Genomic DNA, 25,603 nt, shown 5'->3' on the forward strand with positions numbered 1-25,603 from the left:
AGTTTGTCAACCAGTTGAATGTAAGTTGGTGCTCTGTAGTTGTCAACAAGATTCTCAATGACATTCTTGAATGTTTTCCAGGCGATTTTCTCTAGTCCTAATTGTGCCTTCCTTAATCTTGGCATCAGGTGTTCTACATCTGAAATAAGGAAAACTTTCTCCTTTCTTGTTCATTGCTTTCACAATTTTTCATTTTTCATCAGAGTTTTATGTGAAACAGAGGCCAACATATCTTTGTTGGGCCACCAATTGGTTCATGTGCCACATTTTACTTTCCGGGAAACAAATTTTTTCGGAGTGGCCATTTCTTTTTAAAGTGATATGATCCGCACTTGTGCGGCTGCCCCATTTCCATATGTAACAGCAGTACTTGGTATATCCGAGCTGCATTCCAAGCAGGGCCACTACCTTTAGATTTCCACTGATATTCCAGTTGAGCTTGGTGTACCTGATGTGCTTCAACAAGAGTTCCATATTTTTGTACATTTCTTTCATGTGTGCTGAGTAGCCAAGAGGTAATGCAAATTGCAAATTGCAAATTGCACAGACAGAAGATTGTTATAAAATAGTACATAAGAGGTTAAATTACAGGTTATGTTTGAGATTAGCAGTCAAAATTCTAAAAGATAACCAAAGAGTGTTCAAGAAGCAAAATCTTTGTTGTCCAGTGTAATGTGGAAGCTTCAGAAGATTTAAATTTGATAGTTTTATTGGAATTTTTCTTAAAAAGGGTTACATTACAAAAAGGCAAGATGATGTGTAATGATATCACCCAGGAAGAAAAGGAGGAAATATGAAAATTCTTAGCAAATTGAATTGTAACCTGGGGTACTAGAATAATAGAAACCCAAGCTATGAGAAGTATTGATGGCTGATCTGATCCTTATTGTTAAGCTCTCCCAAGCCCTGCTCTGTATACTGTAGTATACACTGTTCCAGCATCATAGGTGTGCACAGCCTATTGCATTTGGGTGTGCACCCCAAAGCTGCGGTGAATGGTGGATGTGGCCAAATTGTGTTTACAGTGGAAGGGGCTCAAAGGGGCATGGTTATAGTGAAATAAAACAAAAGCCCTCCTGTACCCAAAAAATATGCTTTTTGGTCTGCCCTTCCCCTAGTAGGGTGCATTCACAATGATGCCGAATGGTTTATATGGTTACAGCGCATTGTACCTGCAGTTTCCGTATGGGTTAGTTGCACTTTGCCATAGACTTCTAGTACATATTTGGTGCACTTTCTAAAAAGAAAAACTGAAAGGGTGGTTTTGGTGCACTTTCAGAAAGTACATGAAAACCGTGGGACATAATAGAAGCTAATGGCAAAGTGCAGCTAACCCACATGAAAACCACGGGAACACTGCATTGCACACACAGTGTGGGAACACTGCACTAGCAAACCAGCAAACTGCAACAGCATTAGTCTGAAAGCCAGACTGATTGTTTATTATTACTGATCTCTGAATTCTGCCTCACTACTGACTCCTTAAATCTGCCTCACTTACTACTGACCTCTGAACTCTGCCACACGTACTACTGACCCCTGAACTCTGCCTTACTACTGACCCCTGAACTCTGCCTCACATACTACTGACCCCTGAACTCTGCCTCACTTACTACTGAACCCTGAACTCTGCCTTACCTGCTACAGACCCCTAAACTCTGCCTTACCTGCTACTGACCCTGAAACTCCACCGCACTTACTTCTGACCCCTGAACTCTGCCTCACTTACTACTGACCCCTGAAATCTGCCTCACCTACTACTGACCCCTGAAATCTGCCTCACCTACTACTGACCCCTGAAATCTGCCTCACCTACTACTGACCCCTGAAATCTGCCTCACCTACTACTGACCCCTGAAATCTGCCTCACCTACTACTGACCCCTGAACATCTCTCTTACCTACTGCTGACCCCTGAACCCTGCCTCACTTACTACTGACCCCTGAACTCCGCCTCACTTACTACTGACCCCTGAACTCTGCCTTACTTACTACTGAACCCTGAACTCCACCTCACTTACTACTGACCTCTGAACTCTGCCTCACTTACTACTGACCCCTGAAGTCTGCTTTACTTACTACTAAACTCTGAACTTCGCCTAACTCACTACTTGAATCCTGAACTGCACCCCCCTTACTGCTGACCTCTGAACTCTACTTCACTTACTAATGACCTCTGATTCACTTCTGAACTCTGTGTCACTTACTACAGAGTACAGAGGTCAATAGTGGCACAGAGAACAGAGTGCGGTAGTAGGTGACCCTCTCTCTCTCATTTCTGCAGTACTCACCTGTGTTCTCCTTCTCCCTGGACTCTTTCTAGTACTCAGGGATCTGCAGCTCTGGCTCTACTCCTCCTTCTCCTATTCGCGGGTCCTGTAGGCGGTGCTAAATTACAGCTATGCCTAGGCCCACCTACTGGACCTGGGAATAGGAGAAGGGGGGGGGGGGTAGGAGAGCTGGACTTTCAGTATCCTAAATAATGTGGAAGTCCACAGAGCAGAATAAAAGTCAGTCCTCTTTCGGTGTCCCCCCTATAGCTGCACTTATCACAAGCAGCTATATGGGAAACGCTGTTTGTTTATGTTGGGGAGGGGCGGGTACTAAAGGACAGCATGGAGAGTAGGTGGCGGGGCTATGATTGACTGTGATTGACTTATAGACCTGCCTCCACTGCACTGCCTTAGCAACCACCCCATCCCTATATAAAGCCAATCACAATTATAGCCCCGCCTCCTTACTGCTTGTGCCGACCTCATGTACACACCCCGTCCCTTAAGCAAACAACATTTCCTCTGTAGCTGCCTATGAGGAGCACAGCTGCAGGGGAGACACAGTGTTTCACCATGGAGCATGTCCCGCCCCTGGGAGGTGGCAGTTGATTAGGGTATGCCCAGGCACCCCTGTCACACTCCATGCACACGCCTATGTCAAGCATGTATATGGAGTGGGAATACATTTTGTCTTCCACAGTTGGCTCTTGTGTATATAGAATTAGAGTCCTGCATGCAGTGAGATGATTCAGCTCACCTAAAACCTGTAATACAAAACAGGTGACAGAAATGAGCCCCAGGCTGAGGAAAATCCCCGGAGGTTTAGCTAGTAAAGTTCATTCAAATCTCAAATTCGATTTTTCTGCAAATAACAGTGTTACTGGTGATGCGGCAGTAAACACAGAGAGTCCAGTGGCAGTAACAGAACTGTATTGGAGTTGAAGTTCAATAAAGCACAACTACCTGGCGGAAAGAAAACCCGACCGGGCGCACTCACAGGATATTGCAGCAAAGAGTACAACAGTACGTTTCTGGTACACTGACAGCATCCGACTTAAGGGGCAGAATGCAACCTGGCCGGTTCAATCCCAAACGGGGAGGCTTCCAGGAAGAATGACGTGTCCCTGTTCTTTCCCTACTCCTCTAGAACCTCTCCCTGCCACTAATTACTGTCCATGACAGATGGGTGACCTGTTTTTACTACCCACACATGAAATGCGGCAAGCCCAAGAGCCAGGGCTTAAATACACCAACCCAAGATGGTCACCAGAGTCACATGGGGCAGCAGTATCCCATCGAATAGCTGTCCTAGTGACCCAGGAAACCATAGAGGAACCATGTTCCTCCTAACTTCCTCCCCCTCTGCAATGCCACCTGTCATAGAGAAATTAGACTGCACTTGCCTACATATATGCTATTAAATGTATATAGGTTTATTGAAAATAAGTCATCCATGCACTGGGACACGTTGACCCCTGAGGATATGCTTGTGCAGATTTGTATTGCAAAAATCTGTATAAAAAATCCAATCATTCTCCAACTTTGACTAACACTTTTTTATTTGCTTCCTAAATAATCCAGAAAATAGTCTTAAACCGTTCAGAAAATGTGATTTGTAAGCTGGTAATTAGAGATGGCCTTGCGGTTCGCCTGGCGGTCGGTTCGTGGCTCGTTCGCTGTCCGCCGATCATGTGAACATATGGCGATGTTTGCGGCCGCCATATTCTTTTACATTGTGAAGAACTTTGACCCATGACACATTCATCAGGTGGTACAGGACAGCCAATTGAGACATTTCAGCACATGGACATACCCCCTACCTTATAAATAGACCTGATCTGGCTGCCATTTTACATTCTGCCTTTTGTCAGTGTAGGGAGAGGTTTGCTGTGTGGAGCAGGGACAGATAGTCAGTGACACAAATCGCTCGGTAATAGGTCCACAAAAGTCCTTTTAAGGACTGGTGTAGGTGTACTGTCTATATTCTGTCTTTTGTCAGTGTAGGTAGAGGTTGCTGTGGGGAGCAGGGACAGACTGTCAGTGACAGATCGCTCGGTAATAGGTCCACAAAAGTCCTTTTAAGGATTGGTACAGTATAGGTGTACTGTCTATATTCTGTCTTTTGTCAGTGTAGGGAGAGGTTTGCTGTGGGGAGCAGGGACAGACTGTCAGTGCCGGTTCACACTGATGCGATACGGGAACACTGTGAATATATCTGCGTGTTCCCGCATCGCATCCGCAGCACAGGCAGTTCACACTGCCATATGCGATACACTGGGGGGTGTCAATTAAAAGTTAATGACACCCCCAGATCAGATCACATATCGCAGTGCGATCTGACAGTTCGCACAGAATCGGATCGCACTGGTGTGAACCACCATGCAATCTGATTCTGCTGCGGACCAAAAAAAAGGGTCCTGTGCGTGTTCACTGCGATTGCAGTGCGAATTCAGCCATACAAACTGTATGTCTGAATTTGCACCGCACAGACATCGCATGTCATTTTAGGAGCAGTGCGCTCTAAATTACATGCGATCTCTGTGATCACATCAGTGTGAACCAACACTTATCACAAGACATTTACGATGCACAGCCATTCTTGGCATCGGATCAGGAAGAGGAGGTAGCAACAGCCGCCACTCAGCACTCTGACGACAGTACCCAGATCAGCCAAAGGAGGTTGGTCCCCGCTGTTGCTGCCTACTCTGAGATCTCTAATGTTAGTGGTGGGGAAGGTGACGTCGATGATGCAGAGGCAACATTTCTGCAGTACCCAAATACACTATTATGAAAGTATATTGTTATATAACAACCCGCTTCAATCTGTTGTTTTGGGGGGCCACTGGTCTATCACACCAGTTATAATACTTTTTTCTAATTGCGTTTGTCACTCTTTGTAGTTGTAGTATCGCTGCAGAACCGCTCACCAGTCACAATGCTGCATAATACAAATCCACTATAATATAATATTTCTATATTCATCCAGCAATGCGACTTCCTCATCTTCCTGCTCCTGCTCCTCGACGGCTTGATCAATGACACAACGCAATGCACGCTCCAGAAAGAATGCATAAGGTACGATGTCACTGATGGCACCCTGGCTGCGACTGACCAGTTTGGTGATCTCATCAAATGGCCGCAGAAGTCTGCATGCGTCGCGCATGAGCAGCCACTGGCGCGGTGAAAAAAACTGAAGCTCCCCATAACCTGTCCTGCCGCAGAGTTTGTATAGGTAGTCGTTAACTGCACGTTTCTGCTGGAGCAGCCTATCAAGCATATACAAGACGTTTGAATGTCAGCAAGGCGAGCTGTGGCTGTGTAAGATTTTCTGAAATGGGCCGAGATTTTCCTGGCCTGCCGCAAGACGTCCTGGACACCAGGGTATTTGACAATGAATCGCCGCACGACCAAGTTCAGGACGTGTGCCATGCATGGCATGTGTGTAATTTTGCCCTGTTTCAGCGCGCTCAGCAGATTGGCACCGTTGTCGCACACCACTTTACCAACTATCAAATTGAGCGGTGTTAGCCACTGATCTGCTTGTGAACGCAAAGCTGAAAGGAGTGCAGGACCAGTGTGGCTCTTGGCTTCCAGGCACAACAGACGCAGCACAGCATGGCAAAGTCTCACCTGGCATGCCGAATAGGTTCTGGGGATCTTGGGCGGTGCAGCGGAAGAGACCGTAGCAGCAGAAAAGGAGGAGTCAGTCGAGGAGGAGAGGGAGGATGGAGTAGGAGGAGGAGAAGAAGTGGCAGGCCTGCATGCAATCCGTGGTGGTAAAACCAGGGCCGCCATCAGGGGGGTACAGGCAGTACACCTGTAAGGGGCCCCAAGCTTCCAAAGGGGCCCGGCCCACACCCCCTACAGAATTTGAAAATGTCAGCACTGACCCGCTGTTATTCATTTCACCAGCAGCATGCCTCCCCGGCGCGTGAGCAGGGGGGGGAGATGGTTTGCTGGCAAAAATAGAGATGACCCGTCACCCCCCATTATTCCTTTCACTAGATCGCACACCAACCCCCCCGCCAGCTCGCTCCACTTCATCTGCTGCTGCAAAGATAGTTACTATCATCTAATTGGGCAGCACTCGGGCAGGGGGTGTGGTCAGCTGGCCAATGGGAGAAGTGGCACCGAGCCCTCTCAGCATGTTCACCGACCCCATATCACGGAGCTTATCCCGGGAGCCAAAGGAGGAGGTGGGGAGTGGTGTCCTGGGGAGGGATCAGAGGTGATTGGCAGCAAGAGTTCTACCTGACACGCCCCTCCAGACAGTCATCAACATGCACTTACAGAGCTCCCTTCTGCCTCTTTTCTGCATGGATGTCCTGGCTCCTCCCCCCTGCAGTTGCTGGTGAGTGGCTATGACTGTAGGCACATGTACTAAGTGGAAGTTTATGTTACAGGTAGTGGCTGGATTACTTTGATATCTCTCAATTAATGTCTCCCCCACCCCCCCAAGTAATTTTACATGTGGGTCTGCTAATTATAAAATCTGTCCAGTCATTGCTTTTGTTTGTGGTCTTCATGCTCCCATCTACTGTAATCTCCATTCACTATGCTTGCTGCTATGCTTATAATCTATGTAAGCATTTTTCAGTCTTTTGGTCACTACAGAGTGCTGCACAAATATTCAATCAAGGATACAGAATCCCTAATATCAAGTCTGGATGATATCACTGTGATTGCCTCCTGTCTAGTGGAGGGACTGTGACTCTTAGAATTACATAGAAAATTGGTAAAATGCAGCAATCTATGTCACTCTGGATATCAGCTTTTGCTACTATAACTTTCTGATAATTTATCACTTCTAACTACTGACACCGTTCACTGCTCTACGACATGGGATGGAGGAGGTCATGGGGTGAAGGGGGAGGAGAACATGGGATGGAGGAAGAGGGGAACATGGGATGGAGGAGGAGGAGGACACGGAATAGGAAGATGGGACTGATGGAGGAGATGAGACTGGAGGAGGATGAGGACGTGGGATAGAGAAGGAGGAGGACATGGGATGGGGGAGATGGGACTGAAGTAGGAGGACATGTGAAGGAGGAGGACATCGGATGCAGGAGATGGGACTGGAGGAGGATGAGGACATGGGATGGAGGAGGAGTAGGATATGGGATGGAAGAGATGGGACTGGAGGAGGACGGGGACATAGGATGGAGGAAGAGGGGGACATGGGATGCAGGAGATGGGACTGGAGGAGGACGAGGACATGGGATGGAGGAGGAGTAGGATATGGGATGGAAGAGATGGGACTGGAGGAGGACGGGGACATAGGATGGAGGAGGAGGGGGACATGGGATGCAGGAGATGGGACTGGAGGAGGACAAGGACATGGGATGCAGGAGGAGTAGTAAATGGGATGGAGGAGGAGGAAGAGGACATAAGATGGGACTGAAGAGTAAGGAGTATATGGGATGGAGGAGATGGGACTGGAGGGGGAAGAGGACATGGGATAGAGAAGGTGGGGGACATGGGATGCAGGAGATGGGACTGGAGGAGGACGAGGACATGGAATGGAGGAGGACATGGGATGGAGGAGGAGTAGTAAATGGCACGGAGGAGGAGGACATAAGATGGGGAGATGGGACTGAAGGGGAAGGAGTATATGGGATGGAGGAGATGGGACTGGAGGGGGAAGAGGACATGGGATAGAGAAGGAGAGGGACATGGGATGGGGGAGATGGGACTGGAGGAGGAGGAGGACATGGGATGGAGGAGGAGGCAAACATGGGATGTCGTACATGAGAATGCAAGAGGAGCACATGCGATGGGAAGATGGGACTGAATGAATCCCATATACTCCTTCCCCTTCATGGAAAGGAGGAGGGGGGACTCATTGGGATGGTCATTGAGCAGATTCGGGGGAACAGTCTGTGGGCAGGCCCTAGAGAATGTTGGTTGTCTGGCCCGGGGGGGGGGGGGGTAGGGGGGCCCTGGCCTAAAGCTGTGTAAGGGGCCCCAAAATTTCTGATGGCTGCCCTGGGTAAAACCAAATCTACACGGGTTACATGCTTGACGGCCATCAGAAGGTTGACCCAGTGGGCAGTAAAAGTTATATACCTTCCCTGCCCGTGTTTGCTAGACCACGTGTCTGTGGTCAGATGTATCTTGGCACCGACACTGTTGCCAGAGATACATTCACTTGCCACTGAACATGGCCATATAGCTCTGGGATGCTCTTCTGCGAGAAATATTTCCTTCCTGGGACCTTCCATAGTGGTGTTCCAATGGCCACAAATCTTTGAAAGGCCTCCAGTTTATATGGCAGTAGTTGGCTGGCTATCAGTTCCGACAAGCCAGCGGTCAACCGTTGTGCAAGAGGGTTATCCGGCGTCATCATTTTTTTACGCTCGAACATTAGGGCCACGGAAGCCTGCCTTTTTCTAGAAAAAGGGTGAGGACAGCATGATGGAAGGTGGAGTGGAGGACAATTGTGAGGAGAGAGGAGAAGGAGAAGAGGCTGGACGGTGAGAGCCTGGAGTGAGGCTTTGTGGGTTCTGACAGCATTGCTCCCACTGGGCTCGGTGATGGGAGTCCAGGTGCCTTCTTAGGCCCCTTTCACACAGGCAGACCATTCAGATCCGCCTGTCTGTTTTTTTTTGGCGGATCTGAACGGTCATGTCTATGGGGCATCGTATGTCAGCGGAGACATGTCCGCTGACATCCGATCCGTCAAATCTGGACGGATGGAAAAACTATTTTCCATCTGTCCAGCGGATCATCCCTAGGTGAGCGTTGGGCTTACCGCGACTTATGCGTTGACTACAAAGGCTCTAGCATCAGGGAACACATAAACCAACAGGTGTCCGTCTACATCGGGTTAACGGCTGATGTGGACGCTCTAAGAAGTGATGAACCCCTGGACTACTGGGTGGGCAGGCAATTTGCAATGGAACTGTTGGCTTGCCCTTCGTCCAGTGTCCTGTCCGAAAGGACGTTTAGCGCAGCAGGGGGGATCGTGACCGATAAGCTCACTCGCCTAGCTCACGACAGTGTTGACTACCTCACATTTCTAAAAATGAATGAGGCATGGATCTCGGAGGAATTCAACACATGTGACCAGTAGACCAAGTTTGATTCAAATTCCTCATGACAGGCCACAAATATCCGCCACCACCCATACAATTCATGGTCCCTGTCTTAGGTAAATACATCGGCATAAAAGGCCTTTTATGTCCGTTGAATGCCTAATTGCTACAGTCTGTCCCAGCTTCACACAGTAACCTCTCCCTACACTGACAAAAGACTTTTGAGGACCTATTAGCTAGCGACTTGTGTCACTATACAGTGTGTCCCTGCTCCACACAGCAACCTCCAGCACAGAATACAAAGTTCTTTGCTGTCAGGTGAACGCCTGTGGGCTAATTTTTGGGGCCTGTACTGGCGGATACTTACTTCTTTATCCTAATTTTTCAGACTGGCATTGAAAATCAATGGGTCTGTAAATATTCCGCTAAATTGTGGAACGGATGCGGACCCATTTTACAGACATGTGAATGGACCCTATATGTATTTGACATGTATTTACCGGCTGCTGTCAGTTCTGGCTGATTTAGAAAAAAAAATAAAATTATTTTTGGGCTGAAAAAAAAAATACATTTTTCATGGCCAACTTTTCCAATAGCAATACTTTTGGTATGTCAGTGTCCATGTTGTGGGACTATGTGTGCACAGCTAGTAAGTATTTTGTGGCTGCAAATATGACCTTAATGTTCGCATGCCATTAAAGTGAATAGAGTCCGTCGCGAACTTGCGGTTCGCGAACATTTGGGAAAGTTCGCGGATCGTGTTCACGAACCGCCCCATCCAATGTTCGTCCATCACTACTGGTAATGATCTGAATTTAGGAAGGAACTGGCAGATTATAGTTGTAATTTAAATGGGTGTTACATAAAGCTCACTTATCCATCGTGTGTTTTGTCCAGACCAGGTGGCAATCACTCCTCAGGATTCCCGCTGGGTTGGCGCCTGGTGGCTTGGATACTTAGTAGCCGGTACCATTAGTCTGTTTGCCACTATACCATTTTGGTTTTTACCAAAAGAGCAACCACTGCCTGACCTTCGCAAGAATTCCAGTACACCCTCTGAACAGTCCAAATTCATTCTAGAAGATCTGAAAGACCCCAAAAATGAGGGTCCTCTCCTAAGAATGAGCAAAGGTAAGAGAAGATAAAGAAAGTCCTACTGAGTATGCCAGAATAATTACACTGAGACACCATGGGATTCCAGAACAATGACACACTTGCAGGGCTGGAACAATGACACAGGGGGTCCCAGAACAATGACACACTGACACTTAAGAGTTCCATTTCAGTGACACACTGACACCTAGGGATCTCAAAACAAAACACACTGACACTGTTGATTTACTAAAACTAGAGAGTGCAAAATCTGGTGCATCTCTGCATGGAAGCCAACCAGCTACCAGGTTTTTTTTTTTTTTTTGTCAAAGCTTAACCACTTGCCGACCAGTCACGTTGACTGTACTGCGGCAAAGTGGCTCGATTCCGTCCAGCGACGTAGACCTACGTCGCTGGACTCCTCCCCTTGTGGGCGGCGCTCGCGCGCCGCCGGAGGCTCGCTCACGCTGTTTTCAGTCACAGCGGGAGTCGGGCCAGGGGAGGAGCAGCGGCGATCACCGCTCCTCTTCCCCGATCGTCGGGGAATCGAGTTTGGAGATCCGCCCGCTTGTGTAAACAAAGCGGGCGGATCTCCTAAGTGACAAACAGTGACAGATTGCAGGGTTTAGCATAGCTGAACATGCGATCTGTCCCTGTGTCACTCAGTCACCTCCCCCCACACACGTTAGTAAGCACCAGGCATACATTGACCCCTCCCTCCCCAATAAAATTAACCCCTTCCCTGCCAGTGTCATTTTTACAGTAACAGTGCATATTTATAGCACTGATTACTGTAGTAATGTCACTGGTACCCCCAAAAGTGTCAAAAATGTCAGTTAAGGGTCCGATCTGTCCGCCGCAATGTCGCAGTCCCGCAAAAAAAATCTCAGATTGCCGCCATTACTCGTTAAAAAAAAAAAAACACCAAAAATGACAGAAATCTTTCCCTTAGTTAGTAAACGCAATAACTTTTGCGCAAACGCATCAAAATACACTTATTGTGATTTGTTTTACCAAACATAGGTAGCAGAAAACAAATTGGCCAAAAATGTAAAAAAATTTTGATTTTTACATTTTTTTGGGGGGAATTTCATATAAAAAAATTTGAAAAATATTGTTATTTTTTCAAAATTTACGCTCTTTTTTTGTTTATAACGCAAAAAGTAAAAATCGAACAGGTGATTAAAAACCACCAAAAGTTTGGGTATGGCGTCGCACGACTGCGCAATTGTCAGTTAAATTCGCACAGTGCCGAATCACAAAAAGTGGCCCAGACGTAAGACAGCAAAATCCTCCGGTGGTAAAGTGGTTAACTAAACAAGCTGAGGTTAGAAGCTGATTGGCTACCATCCATAGCTGCCCCAGATTTTGCACTCTCCAGTTTTGGTAAATCAACCCAGAACAAGGGAACACTGACACTTGTGGGTTCCAGTACAGTGACACACTGACACTTGGGGGTCCCAGTACAAGGACACATTAAAATGTGAATAAATACTATATGTATCTTAAATAGGTATAAATATATAACAGGAAACAACATTGCTTAGCTCCCAGTCCTTGGTACATTATTTCCCCCTGGAGCACAATTTCACTTCAGGGCTGTGATAAAACAATTAGGATAAGACCTCCTTGATCTATACTTGGATTCGTTTAATTAGATCTGTAGAGAACATATCAAAGACATATACATATCCACCTGTACCTTTCCATTACCCTCAGAGGGTTGTCTGAGAATTATGCCAGAAAGTGACACTTGGCTGCTATGTTATCTCTGAAAGAGATTAAGATGGTACCTGCTGCACAACTACACAGAAAACTCTGAAAGGGAAAATACTTTTTTAAAATTGTTTTAGATATCAAAAATGTGTTTAATAAAAAATTAAGTTCCCCATGTTTAATAATGACCCAATAGCACATGGAGACTTCTCTGTACAATTTCCTTGTTTTTTTTCCACCTCTTTCAGATTTCTTGCCATCCCTGAAGGACCTTCTGGGTAATCCTGTGTTCCTCCTTTACCTGTGTGGCAGTGTCTTCCAGTTCAACTCCCTGGTTGGGATGGTGACTTACAAACCAAAATACATTGAGCTGCAGTATGGGCAGACCTCCATCCAGACAAACTTTATCATCGGTCAGTCTATCACTGTACCAAACGTACACTAAAACCACACTCTTAACTGCAACCCTCGGCTTGTATTTAACCCTTGGAGGGACACTGTTCCTGTAATTGACACCAATGAAGAGGCGCTATTCCTCCCAATGACACAATTGATTGGGCATTATTCTTCCCACTGACACCATTGGTGGGGCACTTTTTCCTCGCCGCCCCAATAAAAGCAGTGATGGGGCACTATTTCTCCCACTGACACTAATGATAGGGCACTATTCCTCCCACTGACATTAAGGAAGAGGCACTTTTCATTCTACTGAGCCCAACGATTGGGTGACTGTTCTTCCCACTGGCATCAAAGATGGAGCACTATTCTTCCCACTGACACTAATAATGGGGCACTATTCCTCTCACTGACACCAATAATGGAGCACTGATCTTCCCATTGACACCAATGATGGGCAGTATTCCTTCCTTCGACATCATGATGGTGAACTATTCTTCCCACTGACGCCATTAATGGGGCATTATTCATCCTACTGACACCCTTGACTGGGCACTATTCCTTCCTCTGACACCAATGATGGAACACTATTCCTCACACTATTCCTCCCACTGACACCAATAATGGGGAACTATTCTTCCCACTGACACTAATAATGGGGCACTATTACTCCCATTGGCACGAATAATGGAGAACTATTCTTTCCACTGACACCAATAAGGGGGCATAAATACTTCCACTATCACCAATGATGGGGTATTATCTCTCACACTCACATGGATACCATTGATGGGGTACTATTTCTCACACTAACACTATTAATGGGGCACAATTCTTCCCACTGACACAAATGATGGGGCACTATTGCTTCAACTGACACCAAGGATGGGGCATTTTTACACCCTCATCTGACTATAGGTGCTAGATATTTATTTACCATTGACCATGAATGTAGGGGAATTCGTACTGCCACAGGCCTGCCTCCCTCAAAGTCTGAAGGGCATTGTTTCATTGCTTAGAAAATTTGATGAGCCAGCACTAAATCCATCTGCTCTCCTCTACAGTCCAACATAATTTAATATTTTGATTTATATATAATTGTCCTTCTGTCAACCTTTTCATAGCATACACGTCATAAAGCCCCAGCTCTCCCTACTCATTCTTGTCTGTCACATTCTAATCTAAATTGACAACAATAATTACAGGGAATTAAAAAAATGAAAGATCCATTGCTATGGTATGTTCACATTGCAGACTCTGGCGAGTGTGCAGATATATACATACATAGCAGATACAACCTCTGATCTGTTAGTTGATATACGGTTGGGTGCTGCAGCTTACAATTCATAGCAAGCCAACCTTCAGTTCTGCTTTTTTACATGGTAGACTATGTTCTCATGTCCAAGTGTAGCACATGCACATAGTAAATCCAATGAGGACATGATTTAGTTGTCTGCACATAATCAGGAAACTGGTGAACTCCTTTATGTTTTAGTAAATCTGTCCTCCTGTGTAATTATACATGTAGTATATGCTATAATTTGAAGACGAGATGACAGCACCCAAACCATTCTACTTTTTATATACAATGCAGCAATCAAAAGACAATAGACCTACAGTGGAAGTCAGAAAAAAAGGTATGTAAGGGTAATATAAAAAAATACATATTTATTGAATAAATCGTTTAAAATATCAAAAAAATTGAGACATGGTAGCAAAACAACACAAAAAAAAAAGAACAATCTGGTTATTGACATGGCAAAGTTATGGTACAAATACACAATCCATGTATAGAATACAGTGGCTCACAAATGGATAAATGTAAGACAAGGCGAAGAAAAACCCAACGAGTTTCGGAATGAATGATATTCCTTCTTCAGGGGTAGCATACGTCTTGTAATCACCTAATTATTGCAATTCAAACAAATGATAAATATATGTTATTAAAGGCTTAAATAAATGAAACAAAAAACTGCGCTTGGGTCTATTAAATAAAAAACAGCTGCTGCACATATGCTGGATAAAACATAAAAACAGTATAAAATTGAAAAGCAGCGCTATATAAAAAGTCCAGGTATAGGTAGAGTCCAGCTGATTGGTCTCCTTGAAGTGCCACCACCACCAGAGAGAGAGAGCAACCCCAATCACACTGCCGCTTACCGTCCCACTAATAAAAGAAGGCTCAAAGGTTCCACCAAACTGCTCCTCCAGAAATCCTCAGCGATTTCAGGATCAAGCCAATTAGGTGCGACTCCATACAGATGGTACAAGGCAGACTGATCACTCATATATACCAGAAAAAAGCAAAAAAGAAAACCATAGTGCAACACCTAATGAACCACCATTTAATTTCCTTATGCCAAATAAATGCTTACAGGTAATAAGAGTAAAAAGAGCTTATCTGCCAGAAATGTTTGACCGCCAACAAGATGAACCGCTGCTTCACTCCGTAGTGATGTCCCACATCACCTGTGCAGGGTGATGTCGGACTGTCATTGCAGGGATTTTGACAAACGTTATTGCGGATTCCTCCCTTTTGTTATTCTGAAGAATTCCCTGTGTGTTTGTCTGTGCCCATGTCCTGAGTGAGTCTAATGGGAGTGGTTTCATAATTATCAATCAGTTGCTTCACCTGCTAGGCTCTAATGAGGGAAATTGCAAGGTCTGCATCCCTTTAGGTGTGATATCCTTTTAAAGTATCTCACCAAAAATGATTTTTGCAGAGGATGCCTGAAATCTGACTTGTGTCTTAGTGTAGACTTCTGGTAAAATCTGTGAGACAATCACACAAGCCGGAAATTACATATCTGGGGGGGGGGGGGCGTTCTGTACACATTCTGCGTACAGAACACCTCCAGGTAGCCATATTGCATTGCATTTTACATGCATTGTCATTTTTAACCACTTGCCGACCGCCGCAAGTACATATGCTGTGGCGGTCTGCCCCGTGCAGGCAAAGTGACGTATGGGTACGTCTAAAATATAAAACTGTGTTGCGCAGAATAAAAATCTATTAAATATGATAAATATCTTCAATAAATAAACTGGTGCATATAAAATTCAAATGGATGAATCCCTAATACTCCTCATAAATAAAAATATCTGGTATATATAAATAATGATCAATATAAAATGTGCAAAGTGACCAGTGAATGATTCAGTAAAATGGTATAATAAAATCGAATATACTCTCAATATATCTAGTAAAATCCTCATGTAAGTGCGTAGTGCAAATGCTGTGCAAAGTACATCAATATACAAACCAAAGTGCTAAACAAGTCCTAATATAGTACAACATGAATTATTCAATATTCAAGTGCAAAGTAAATAGATAAAAAATAAATTGATATATAATTAGTGTCCAAAAATAGAAAATTCAAGTCCTTGTGAATCAGTGCAAATAACAATTCCTTGCAGTGCTCAAAACCACCTAAGGGTGGCAGGTGCTCCCCGAGATAGTGAGTGACCAGAGTGTCACGGATCCTTGAGTACGTCACTCGCCTGCGAGCCAATAGGGGGCGAGCGTGCGCCGCCGGAGGCAAGCTCCCGCCCCCGCTCATTCACTGTGATCCCCGCGCGTGTGACCGGTGGACCCAAATCAAAATACGCTTATTGCGATTTTTTTTTACCGAACATATGTAGCAGAAAACAAATTGGCCTAAAATGTTAAAAAATTTGGATTTTTAAATTTTTTGGGGGGGAATTTCATATAAAAAAATGTGAAAAATATTGTTATTTTTGCAAAATTGTTTTTTTTGTTTTGTTTATAGCGCATGATCAAAAAATCGCACAGGTGATCAAATACCAGCAAAAGAAAGCTCTGTTTGTGGGAAAAAAGGACGTCAAATTTGTTTAGGTACAGCGTCGCACGACCGCGCAATTGTCCGTTAAAGTCACACAGTGCCGAATCGCAAAATAGGGCCTGGTTAGGAGGGGGTAAAATCTTCCGGGGCTTAAGTGGTTAATAACATTCAATTAAAATATGATTTGTGTCTCAATTGTATACGCTATATTATTTTTATTTATTTGCTATTTTTTTTCCATGAGAGTTAAGTTACCCTTTAATTACTATGAGACACAAGCTGGGATATTGCACAATGGCAGAGATCCCAGGATGCAGCTTTTTTCTATTATATCACTGCAGCTGATCATGTGATTGTAGCAGGCTATCTCCCCCCTCCCCCCCCTTTCCCCTTCCCCCCTTTCCCCTTCCCCACCAGGTAGCAGTCAATTTGAGTAGGTTAATATCATAACCTCAGTATTGGCAGGCCAGATAATGGATAAGAAACTGCAATTAAGTTTGCCAAATTTTTTTTTAACATTGGAATTTCACTCAATTTTATGTAGCACTTGCGGTGTCATAACACAGCCACTAGAAGGCAGCACTGTGTCATGAAATAATTTGTGTTCAGTCCTGATACTGGCATTTACTGTTATGAAAGGGATCTGTCAAAGGGTTGTGCAGATATGCCCCTGAGGGTTATCCTTTATTAAGGCGGAACTCCAGGAAAACTGCCAAACTCTTAGGTGACATTGACATACATACATACATGATTACCGTTTTACCTGCCTGATGATTTGTTATTATGGCTGGCCAGTCCTGTGACACACAACTCTGACAGTCATCCTTCTGCTCTTTCATAGTTTGGCTGTCTGCTCATTGGACGTAGGTGTGCACAGCCTATTGCATTAGGGTGTGCACCCCAAAACTCAAACACACGTTTGTGAATGTGTATACAGTTGTGCTCATAAGTTTACATACCCTGGCAGAATTTATCGTTTCTTGGCCATTTTTCAGAGAATATGAATGATAACACAAAAACTTTTCTTTCACTCATGGTTAGTGTTTGGCTGAAGCCATTTATTATCAATCAACTGTGTTTACTCTTTTTAAATCATAATGACAACAGAAACTATCCAAATGACCCTGATCAAAAGTTTACATACTCCAGTTCTTAATACCGTGTATTGCCCCCTTTACCATCAATGACAGCTTGAAGTCTTTTGTGGTATTTGTGGATGAGGCACTTTATTTTCTCAGATGGTAAAGCTGCCCATTCTTCCTGGCAAAAAGCCTCCAGTTCCTGTAAATTATTGGGCTGTCTTGCATGAATTGCACATTTGAGATCTCCCCAGAGTGGCTCAATGATATTGAGGTCAGGAGACTGAGATGGCCACTCCAGAACCTTCACTTTATTCTGCTGTAGCCAATGACAGGTGGACTTGGCCTTGTGTTTAGGATCATTGTCATGTTGGAATGTCCAACAACGTCCCATGCGCAGCTTCCAGGCTGATAAATGCAAATTTTCCTTCAGTATTTTTTGATAACATACTGCATTCATCTTGCCATCAGTTCTAACCAAATTTCCTGTGCCTTTGTAGCTCACACATCCCCCAAAACATCAGCGATCCACCTCCATGTTTCACAGTAGAAATGGTGAACCTTTCATCATAGGCCTTGTTGACTCCTCTCCAAATGTAGCATTTATGGTTGAGTGAGTGAAAGAAAAGTTTTTGTGTTATCATTCATATTCTTGGAAAAATGGCCAAGAAATCATAAATTCTGCCAGGGTATATAAACTTAATAGAACAACTGTATATACTGACGGTGTCATTAGGGCAATGATTGGTGTCAGTAGGGCAGTGGACGGCGTCAACAGTTTTTATTTTATTTTTACATTCTTTTAAGGCCCCTTTCACACATACGGTCATTCAGTTCATCAGTTCAGTCACGTCAAAATGTATCAGTTTTTGCATCCGTGTTTCACCCGTTTTCATCCGTTTTTCATCTGTTTTTGCATCCATTTTTCATCCGTTTTCTCATTCGTTTTTTCACCGGCGTTTTTCATCCGTTTTTTTTACATCCACTACCAATGCAAAAACGGATGAAAAACGGACCGTTTGTCTGTTTACATCTGTTTTTCATCCAATCCGTTTTTTTTTGACAGATGAAAAATAGGGCATTCAACCATTCCAAAAAACGGACATTGAAAGAAGTGGATGAAAACGGATGTTAACTGATGATCATTCGATGTCATCCACAGAGATGTATAGTAACTAAGTAGAACTACTTCACTACTGTACTTAAGTACCGAAAGGCGGTATCTGTACTTTCCTAGACTAGAATATTTTTCTCCTACTTCCACTTTTACTTCTCTACATTTTTTCGATGATTTCAATACTTCTACTCCGATATTTTTTTTTTGTGCTGCATAGTTACTCGTTACAATTATAAAAATTACCACTGCCAGAACAGTAGATGGCAGATTTCATGAAGCTCAAAACATGCGTATTATCAGCGCATACGAAAATAAATGCTACTGTATGTATAAACAAAAGCTGCATTTGAAAAAATAAAAACCAATATGATGTTCAAACTTTTGACTTCTTTCTTTAATAACTACATAACACAGTACTTGTACTTTTACTTTCAGTACTTGAGTAGCAATTTTTTTTTCAAAACTACTGGTACTTTTACTTTCAGTACTTGAGTAGCAAAATTTTTTAAAAAACTACTTGCAATACTTAAGTACAAAAAATGTTGAATACTTTAGTACTTCTACTCAAGTCACTTTTTGATTGAGCACTTCCACTTCTACTCAAGTCACTTTTTGATCGAGCACTTGTACTTTTACTCAAGTATGGGTTTCGAGTACTTTATACAACTCTGGTCATCCATTTCTACATAGAGATACATTGATGTCCGTTTTTCATCTGTCAACGGATAGATGAAAAACGGACAAACGGACCGTATGTGTGAAAGGGGTCTTAGGAGCCTCAAAACAGGGGGAATACGCACCACACAGCATGATTAGGGTGGGCCAAGGCACACCTGGCACATCGTGTGCGCACACCTATGTCATTGGACAATAGGAAGGCGGAGCAGTTAAAATGAAAAATGAATTGCTAAAGGATGACTGAAGGATGATGTGGTCATTAGTACCTTCCCTGCTAACCGAAAACTCAGCAAGAGGATTTGTATGAAAAATAAAGACTACGCCATGAGCAGTGTACCTCGTCTCTCTCTGCTGAAAATGATGTGTTACAGCCGCTTTAGAATACAGTCAATTATCAGCAACATTTTAGAAAGTCTTTATAAATTGGTGTGATTTTTCTGCAGATCGATTTTTTTTTTTCCAGTTATTTTCACTTTGGTTGGAATTTCCAGACCAGTCTTTCTCAATCTTTTTAACACTGGGGGATCTTTGAAATAATTTAAGGTCTCGCGGAAACGCTGCTAATACTTACTTTATTAACAGCTCATGATACATTGACATGATTACTAAACTGGAGCTTACAAAATCTGGTGCAGCTCTGCACAGAAACCAATCAGCTTCCAGGTTTTATTGTCACAGCTTAACTGCTTGCCGACCGCCACAAGTAGATTTACTGCGGCGGTCAGCCCCTGCCAGGCAGAGTGACGTTAATTAACGTCACTAGCCTGGGAGGGTCTGGGGAGCGAGCGCGCGCCCGCGGAGGCGCGCTCCCGCGCGGTCACGCACCCCCCCGCGCGTGTGACCAGCGGACCCGATGTCCGCCGGCCACTCGGTGATCGTCGGGGGAAGAGGGAGAATGTCAGGCAGCTTGTGTAAACAAGCTGCCTGTCATTCTCCTCGCTGTAAAGACACTGATTACACGGATCTAGTATGTAGATCCGTTGATCAGTGTCCTTACAGCTAGAGCCACAGCCAATCACAGTAAGAATCACGCCCCTAGGGACACACACAGCCCCTCCCTCCCAAATAAAGTTAACCCCTTCACTACCAGTGTATTTTTACAGTAACAGTGCATATGTATAGCACTGATTACTGTAGAAATGTCACTGGTAACCCCAAAAGTGTCAAAAATGTCAGTCAAGGGTCCGATCTGTCCGCCGCAATGTCGCAGTACCGCAAAAAAAATCGCAGTTCGCCGCCATTACGCGTTAAAAAAAAAAACAACAAAAATGACAAAAATCTTTCCCTTTGTTAGTAAACGCGATAACTTTTGCGCAAACCAATCAAAATACGCTTTTTGCGATTTTTTTTACCAAACATAGGTAGCATAAAACAAATTGGCCGAAAATGTTAAAAAATTTTGATTTTTACATTTTTTTTGGGGAATTTCATATAAAAAAATGTGAAAAATATTGCTATTTTTGCAAAATTGTCGCTCTTTTTTTGTTTATAGCGCATGATCAAAAAATCGCACAGGCGATCAAATACCACCAAAAGAAAGCTCTGTTTGTGGGAAAAAAAGGACGTCAAATTCGTTTAGGTACAGCGTCGCACGACCGCACAATTGTCCGTTAAACTCACGCAGTGCCGAATCGCAAAATACCCCCTGGTCTTTTAGCAGGAAAATCCTCCGGGGCTTAAGTGGTTAATTAACCACTTCTGGACCCTTAATGACCAGGCCATATTTTGCGATTCGGCACTGCGTTATTTTAATGGACAATTGCGCGGTCGTGCGACGCTGTACCCAAATAAAATTGACATCCTTTTTACCCCCACAAATAGAGCTTCCTTTTGGTGGTATTTGATCACCTCTGCGATTTTTTATTTTTTGCACTATAAACATAAAATTCTGAACAATTCTGAAAAAAAAAAAAAAAAAACAATATTTTTCACATTCTTCTATATAACATTCGCAAAAAAAAAAAAATAAAAAATCAAAATTTAACATTTTAGGCCAATTTGTTTTCTGCTACATATTTTTGGTAAAAAAAAAAAAAATCGCAATAAGCTCATTTTGATTGGTTTGTGCAAAAATTATCGTGTCTACTAAATATGGGAAAGATTTATGTCATTTTTATTGTTTTATTTTTTTACTAGTAATGGCGGCAATCTGCGATTTTTTTGCGTGATTGCGGCAGACAGATCGGACCCCTAACTGACATTTTTGACACTTTTGGGGGGACCAGTGACATTACTACAGTAATCAGTGCGAAAAATATGCACTGTTACTGTAATAATGACACTGGCAGGGAAGAGGTTAACATTGTGGGTGATCAAGGGGTTAAATGTGAGCCTAGGGGAGTGATTCTAACTGTGGGGGGCGTGGCTTGTCAAATGACCATAGAGACCTGCGATCCTATATAGCAGGATCACAAGGGCTCTATGATCATTCCAGGGAGAAGAACGGTCAGCTGTGTTTACAACAGCCGACCGCCCTTCTCTCTCAGCGGGGAACGATCGCGGGTGTCAGGCGGCAATTGGAGCCTCCTTCCCCGTGCATCGGCTTCCCCGCTGACGAGCGGGGGTTGGGAGCATGCCCCCAGCGGCGCGCGCTCGCCCCCTAGCTACCTGCGCGTGACCAATGTATACCTACGGCGGTTTGCGCAGGAGCGGCTGCCTGCCGCAGTACAACTGCGGCGGGTGGTCGTAAAGTGGTTAAACAGACCGAAGTTAGAAGCTGATTGGTTATCCTGCACAGCTGTATTAGAGTCTGACTGTTCCACTTGTAATAAATCTCCCCCTAAGTTACAACATTGCTACATAAGAAAAATAAAAGAATAGGAAATGTGGTATGTTCAGCATATTTGAAATCCAGGGCTGCTCTATACAACAAAATTATTATTAGTAATATTCATGGAACAGAATAAATAATTATCATTGCCAGAAAATAAACTCACTAAAATTGTAGTGTTCCCTTTAATTGGTGATCAGTGGGAGGAGTATCCCCCTAATGTTGGTGGGAAGGGTCCTCCTTACATTATTGGTCAATGGGAAGAATGCTTCTTATATTTGTGGTCAATGGTCAGTGGTAAAAAATGCTTCTTACATTGGTGGTTGGTGGAAAGAAGACTCCTTAAGGGCCAGTTCACACCACATGCAGTCCAGTGCGTTTTTTTTTTTTGTTCATCAAAAACGCATGGAACGTAGGTTATATGGTTTCTAATGGCATAGTTCATACCAGTGCTTGCAGTTCCAGTGTGTTCCAGTTCCAGAAAAAAAAGTTAAACCTGCTGCATTTCTTCTGCACTGGACGCTGTAAAACGCATCAGAAACACACTGGAACGCACCTAAATGCACCAAAAAATGCACTGGAACACACATGTCCTTATTTAAGTTATGAAAAAAGGGACAAATGCACTGGCCTGCATCAAAAATGCACCAAAGATGCAAAAAAACACACTGGAACACATCAGAAACATGTAAAAAACGCACTGGAATGCACCAAAAACACGTAAAAAACGCACATGTAGAAAAGCATCTGGAACGCATTAACAAGATCCCTAAAGGCCGGTTCACACCATAGAAACGCAGTCTGGATGTGTTCCGAATGCTTTTCTGCATGCATGTTTTTGATGTGTTCCAGTGTGTTTTTGGTGCGTTTTTTGGGTGTTTAGGTGCGTTCTGGTGCATTTTTGGTGCGTTTTACCACATTACAGTACAGTCCAGTGCAGCATGTTCTACTTTTTTTCTGGAACTGGAATGCACTGGAACTGACCTGTGTGCACTGTGCCATTGAAAAACCATATACAGTGGTGATCGAAAGTTTGGGCACCCCAGGTAAAAATTTGTATTAATGTGCATAAAGAAGCCAAGGAAAGATGGAAAAATCTCCAAAAGGCATCAAATTACAGATTAGACATTCTTATAATATGTCCACAAAAGTTAGATTTTATTTCCATCATTTATACTTTCAAAATAACAGAAAACAAAAAAATGGTGTCTGCAAAAGTTTGGGCACCCTGCAGAGTTAATATCTTGCCCTTTGGCAAGTATCACAGCTTGTAAACGCTTTTTGTAGCCAGCCAAGAGTCTTTCAATTCTCGTTTGAGGTATCTTTGCCCATTCTTCCTTACAAAAATCTTCCAGTTCTTTGAGATTTCTGGGCTGTCTGTCACGCACTGCTCTTTTAAGGTCTATCATTAGATTTTCAATTATGGTGAGGTCAGGAGACTGTGAAGGCCATGGCAAAACCTTCGGTTTACGCCTCTTGATGTAATCCCCTGTGGATTTCGAGGTGTGTTTAGGATCATTATCCATTTGTAGAAGCCATCCTCTCTTTAACTTCAGCTTTTTCACAGATGGCATCAAGTTACCATCCAGAATTTGCTGAAATTTTATTGAATCCATTTTTCCTTCTACTCGTGAGATGTTCCCTGTGCCACTGGCTGCAATACAACCCCAAAGCATGATTGATCCACCCCCATGCTTAACAGTTGGACAGAGGTTCTTTTCATTAAATTCTGTGCCCCTTCTTCTTCAAACGTACCTTTGCTTATTTCGGCCAAAAAGTTAAATTTTAACCTCATTGGTCCACAGAACTTGTTTCCAAAATGCATCAGGCTTGTACATATGTTCATTTGCAAAGTTCAAACGCTGATTTTTGTGGTGATGACTCTTCCATGAAGACCATATTTGTACAAGTATCTCTTTATAGTGGAATAGTGTACCACAACTCCAGTGTCTGCCAGATCTTTCTGAAGGGATCGTGCAGTCAAACATGGGTTTTGAATTGTTTTTCTCACAATCCTGCGAGCTGTTCTGTCTGATATTTTTCTTGGTCTTCCAGATCTTGCTTTAACTTCCACTGTTCCTGATGACTGCCATTTCTTAATTACATTCCGAACAGAGGATATTGACATCTGAAAACACTTTGCTATCTTCTTATAGCCTTCTCCAGCTTTGTGAGCGTCAACTATTTTCAGTTTCAGTTTTCTAGACAACTTCTTAGAAGTTCCCATGGTGCTGATTGTTGGGGCAAGGTCAGATGAGTCTGGGCATTTAAAACCTTTGAGATTGACATCACCTGGTCTTCCCAGACGATGATTGAGAACAATCCATGACACTGGCAGGTCTCAGCCTTGCAAAGGGGGCAGTGCATGCTATAAATTCTGCAGGGTGCCCAAACTTTTGCAGACGCCATTTTTTTGCTTTCTGTAATTTTGAAAGTGTCAATGATGGAAATAAAATCTGACTTTTGTTGCCATATTATAAGAATGTCTAATCTGTAATTTGATGCCTTTTGGAGATTTTTCCATCTTTCCTTGGCTTCTTTATGCACATTAATACAAATTTTTACCTGGGGTGCCCAAACTTTCGATCACCACTGTAACCTACTAACCATGTGTTTTTGATACAGAAAAAAAAAACCACACTGGACGTAATGTGGTGTGAACTGGCCCTAAATCTTTGGCCAGTGGAAAGAATGTCCTTTAGGCCAGGGATTCCCCAACCAGAGGTCCGCGGGCCTGTTGATGACCAGGCCGCACAGGGCTTTCACAGTCTGCGGTCGCCGTTCACCTCCTGCTGTGCGGCAATGCCTGTGTGTCCTCTCCCGGCTCCTCTGTCTGTCGGGCCGACAATGTTCTCCTATCAGTAGGGTAGGGGGTGGGAGAAGATGCAGATAGGAATGAAGAGCTCCTCCCGTCCCCTGTCCTGCTGATAGAGAGGACACACGGACTGATCACAGCCTCTGTCCTGCCAAAGGTAGGAGTCCTGCGCAGGGAAGGCAGAGATTAGTAATGTGTGATGTTGGAGAGGAAAAGGGAGGAGGGGGGCAGACTGCAGGGGCACTGTGATGGAGGAGGCTGTGATTGCTAGGGGCACTGTAATATGAAGGGGGTTGCACTGTAAAGGGGCAGTGTCTTTTTGATCACAGTGTCCCCTTTAAAGTGCAATCCCCTTTAAGTCACAGCCCGGCTTTACATTACAGTGCCCCCTTTACAGTGCAGTCCCTTTTACATCACAGTGCCCCCTTTACATTACAGCACCCCTTTTACATTGCAGTGCCCCCTTTACAGTACAGTGCAGTCCCTTTTACATTACAGTGCCCCCTTTACAGTGCAATCCCTTTTATATTACAGTGCCCCTTTACAGTGCAGTCCCTTTTACATAACAGTACCCCCTTTACAGTGCAGTCCCTTTTACATTACAGTGCCCCTTTTACATTACAGTGCCCCCTTTACATTACAGTGCCCCTTTTACAGTGAAGTCCCTTTTACATTACAGTGCCCCCTTTACATCACAGCACCCCTTTTACATTACAGTGCTCCCTTTACAGTGCAGTCCCTTTTACATTACAGTCCCCCCTTTACATTACAGTGCTCCTTTACAGTGCAGTCCCTTTTACATCACAGTGCCCCCTTTACAGAGCAGATCCG

At 43.9% G+C, this 25,603-nt stretch overlaps 1 protein-coding gene across 1 annotated transcript in view; it reads left to right on the forward strand.

Moving 5' to 3' along the window:
• Positions 1–25,603, forward strand: part of LOC309554634 (uncharacterized protein) — a 188,490-nt gene that overhangs the window by 23,824 nt on the left and 139,063 nt on the right. The window contains exons 8-9 of the mRNA XM_082256352.1: positions 10,204–10,437; positions 12,363–12,527. Of these exons, the coding sequence (XP_082112478.1) occupies positions 10,204–10,437; positions 12,363–12,527 (399 nt within the window). The remainder of the gene's footprint in view (positions 1–10,203; positions 10,438–12,362; positions 12,528–25,603) is intronic.

Source organism: Pelophylax lessonae (genome assembly GCF_965119305.1).
Source record: "Pelophylax lessonae genome assembly, chromosome: 4".
Classification (NCBI taxonomy): Eukaryota; Metazoa; Chordata; class Amphibia; order Anura; family Ranidae; genus Pelophylax; species Pelophylax lessonae.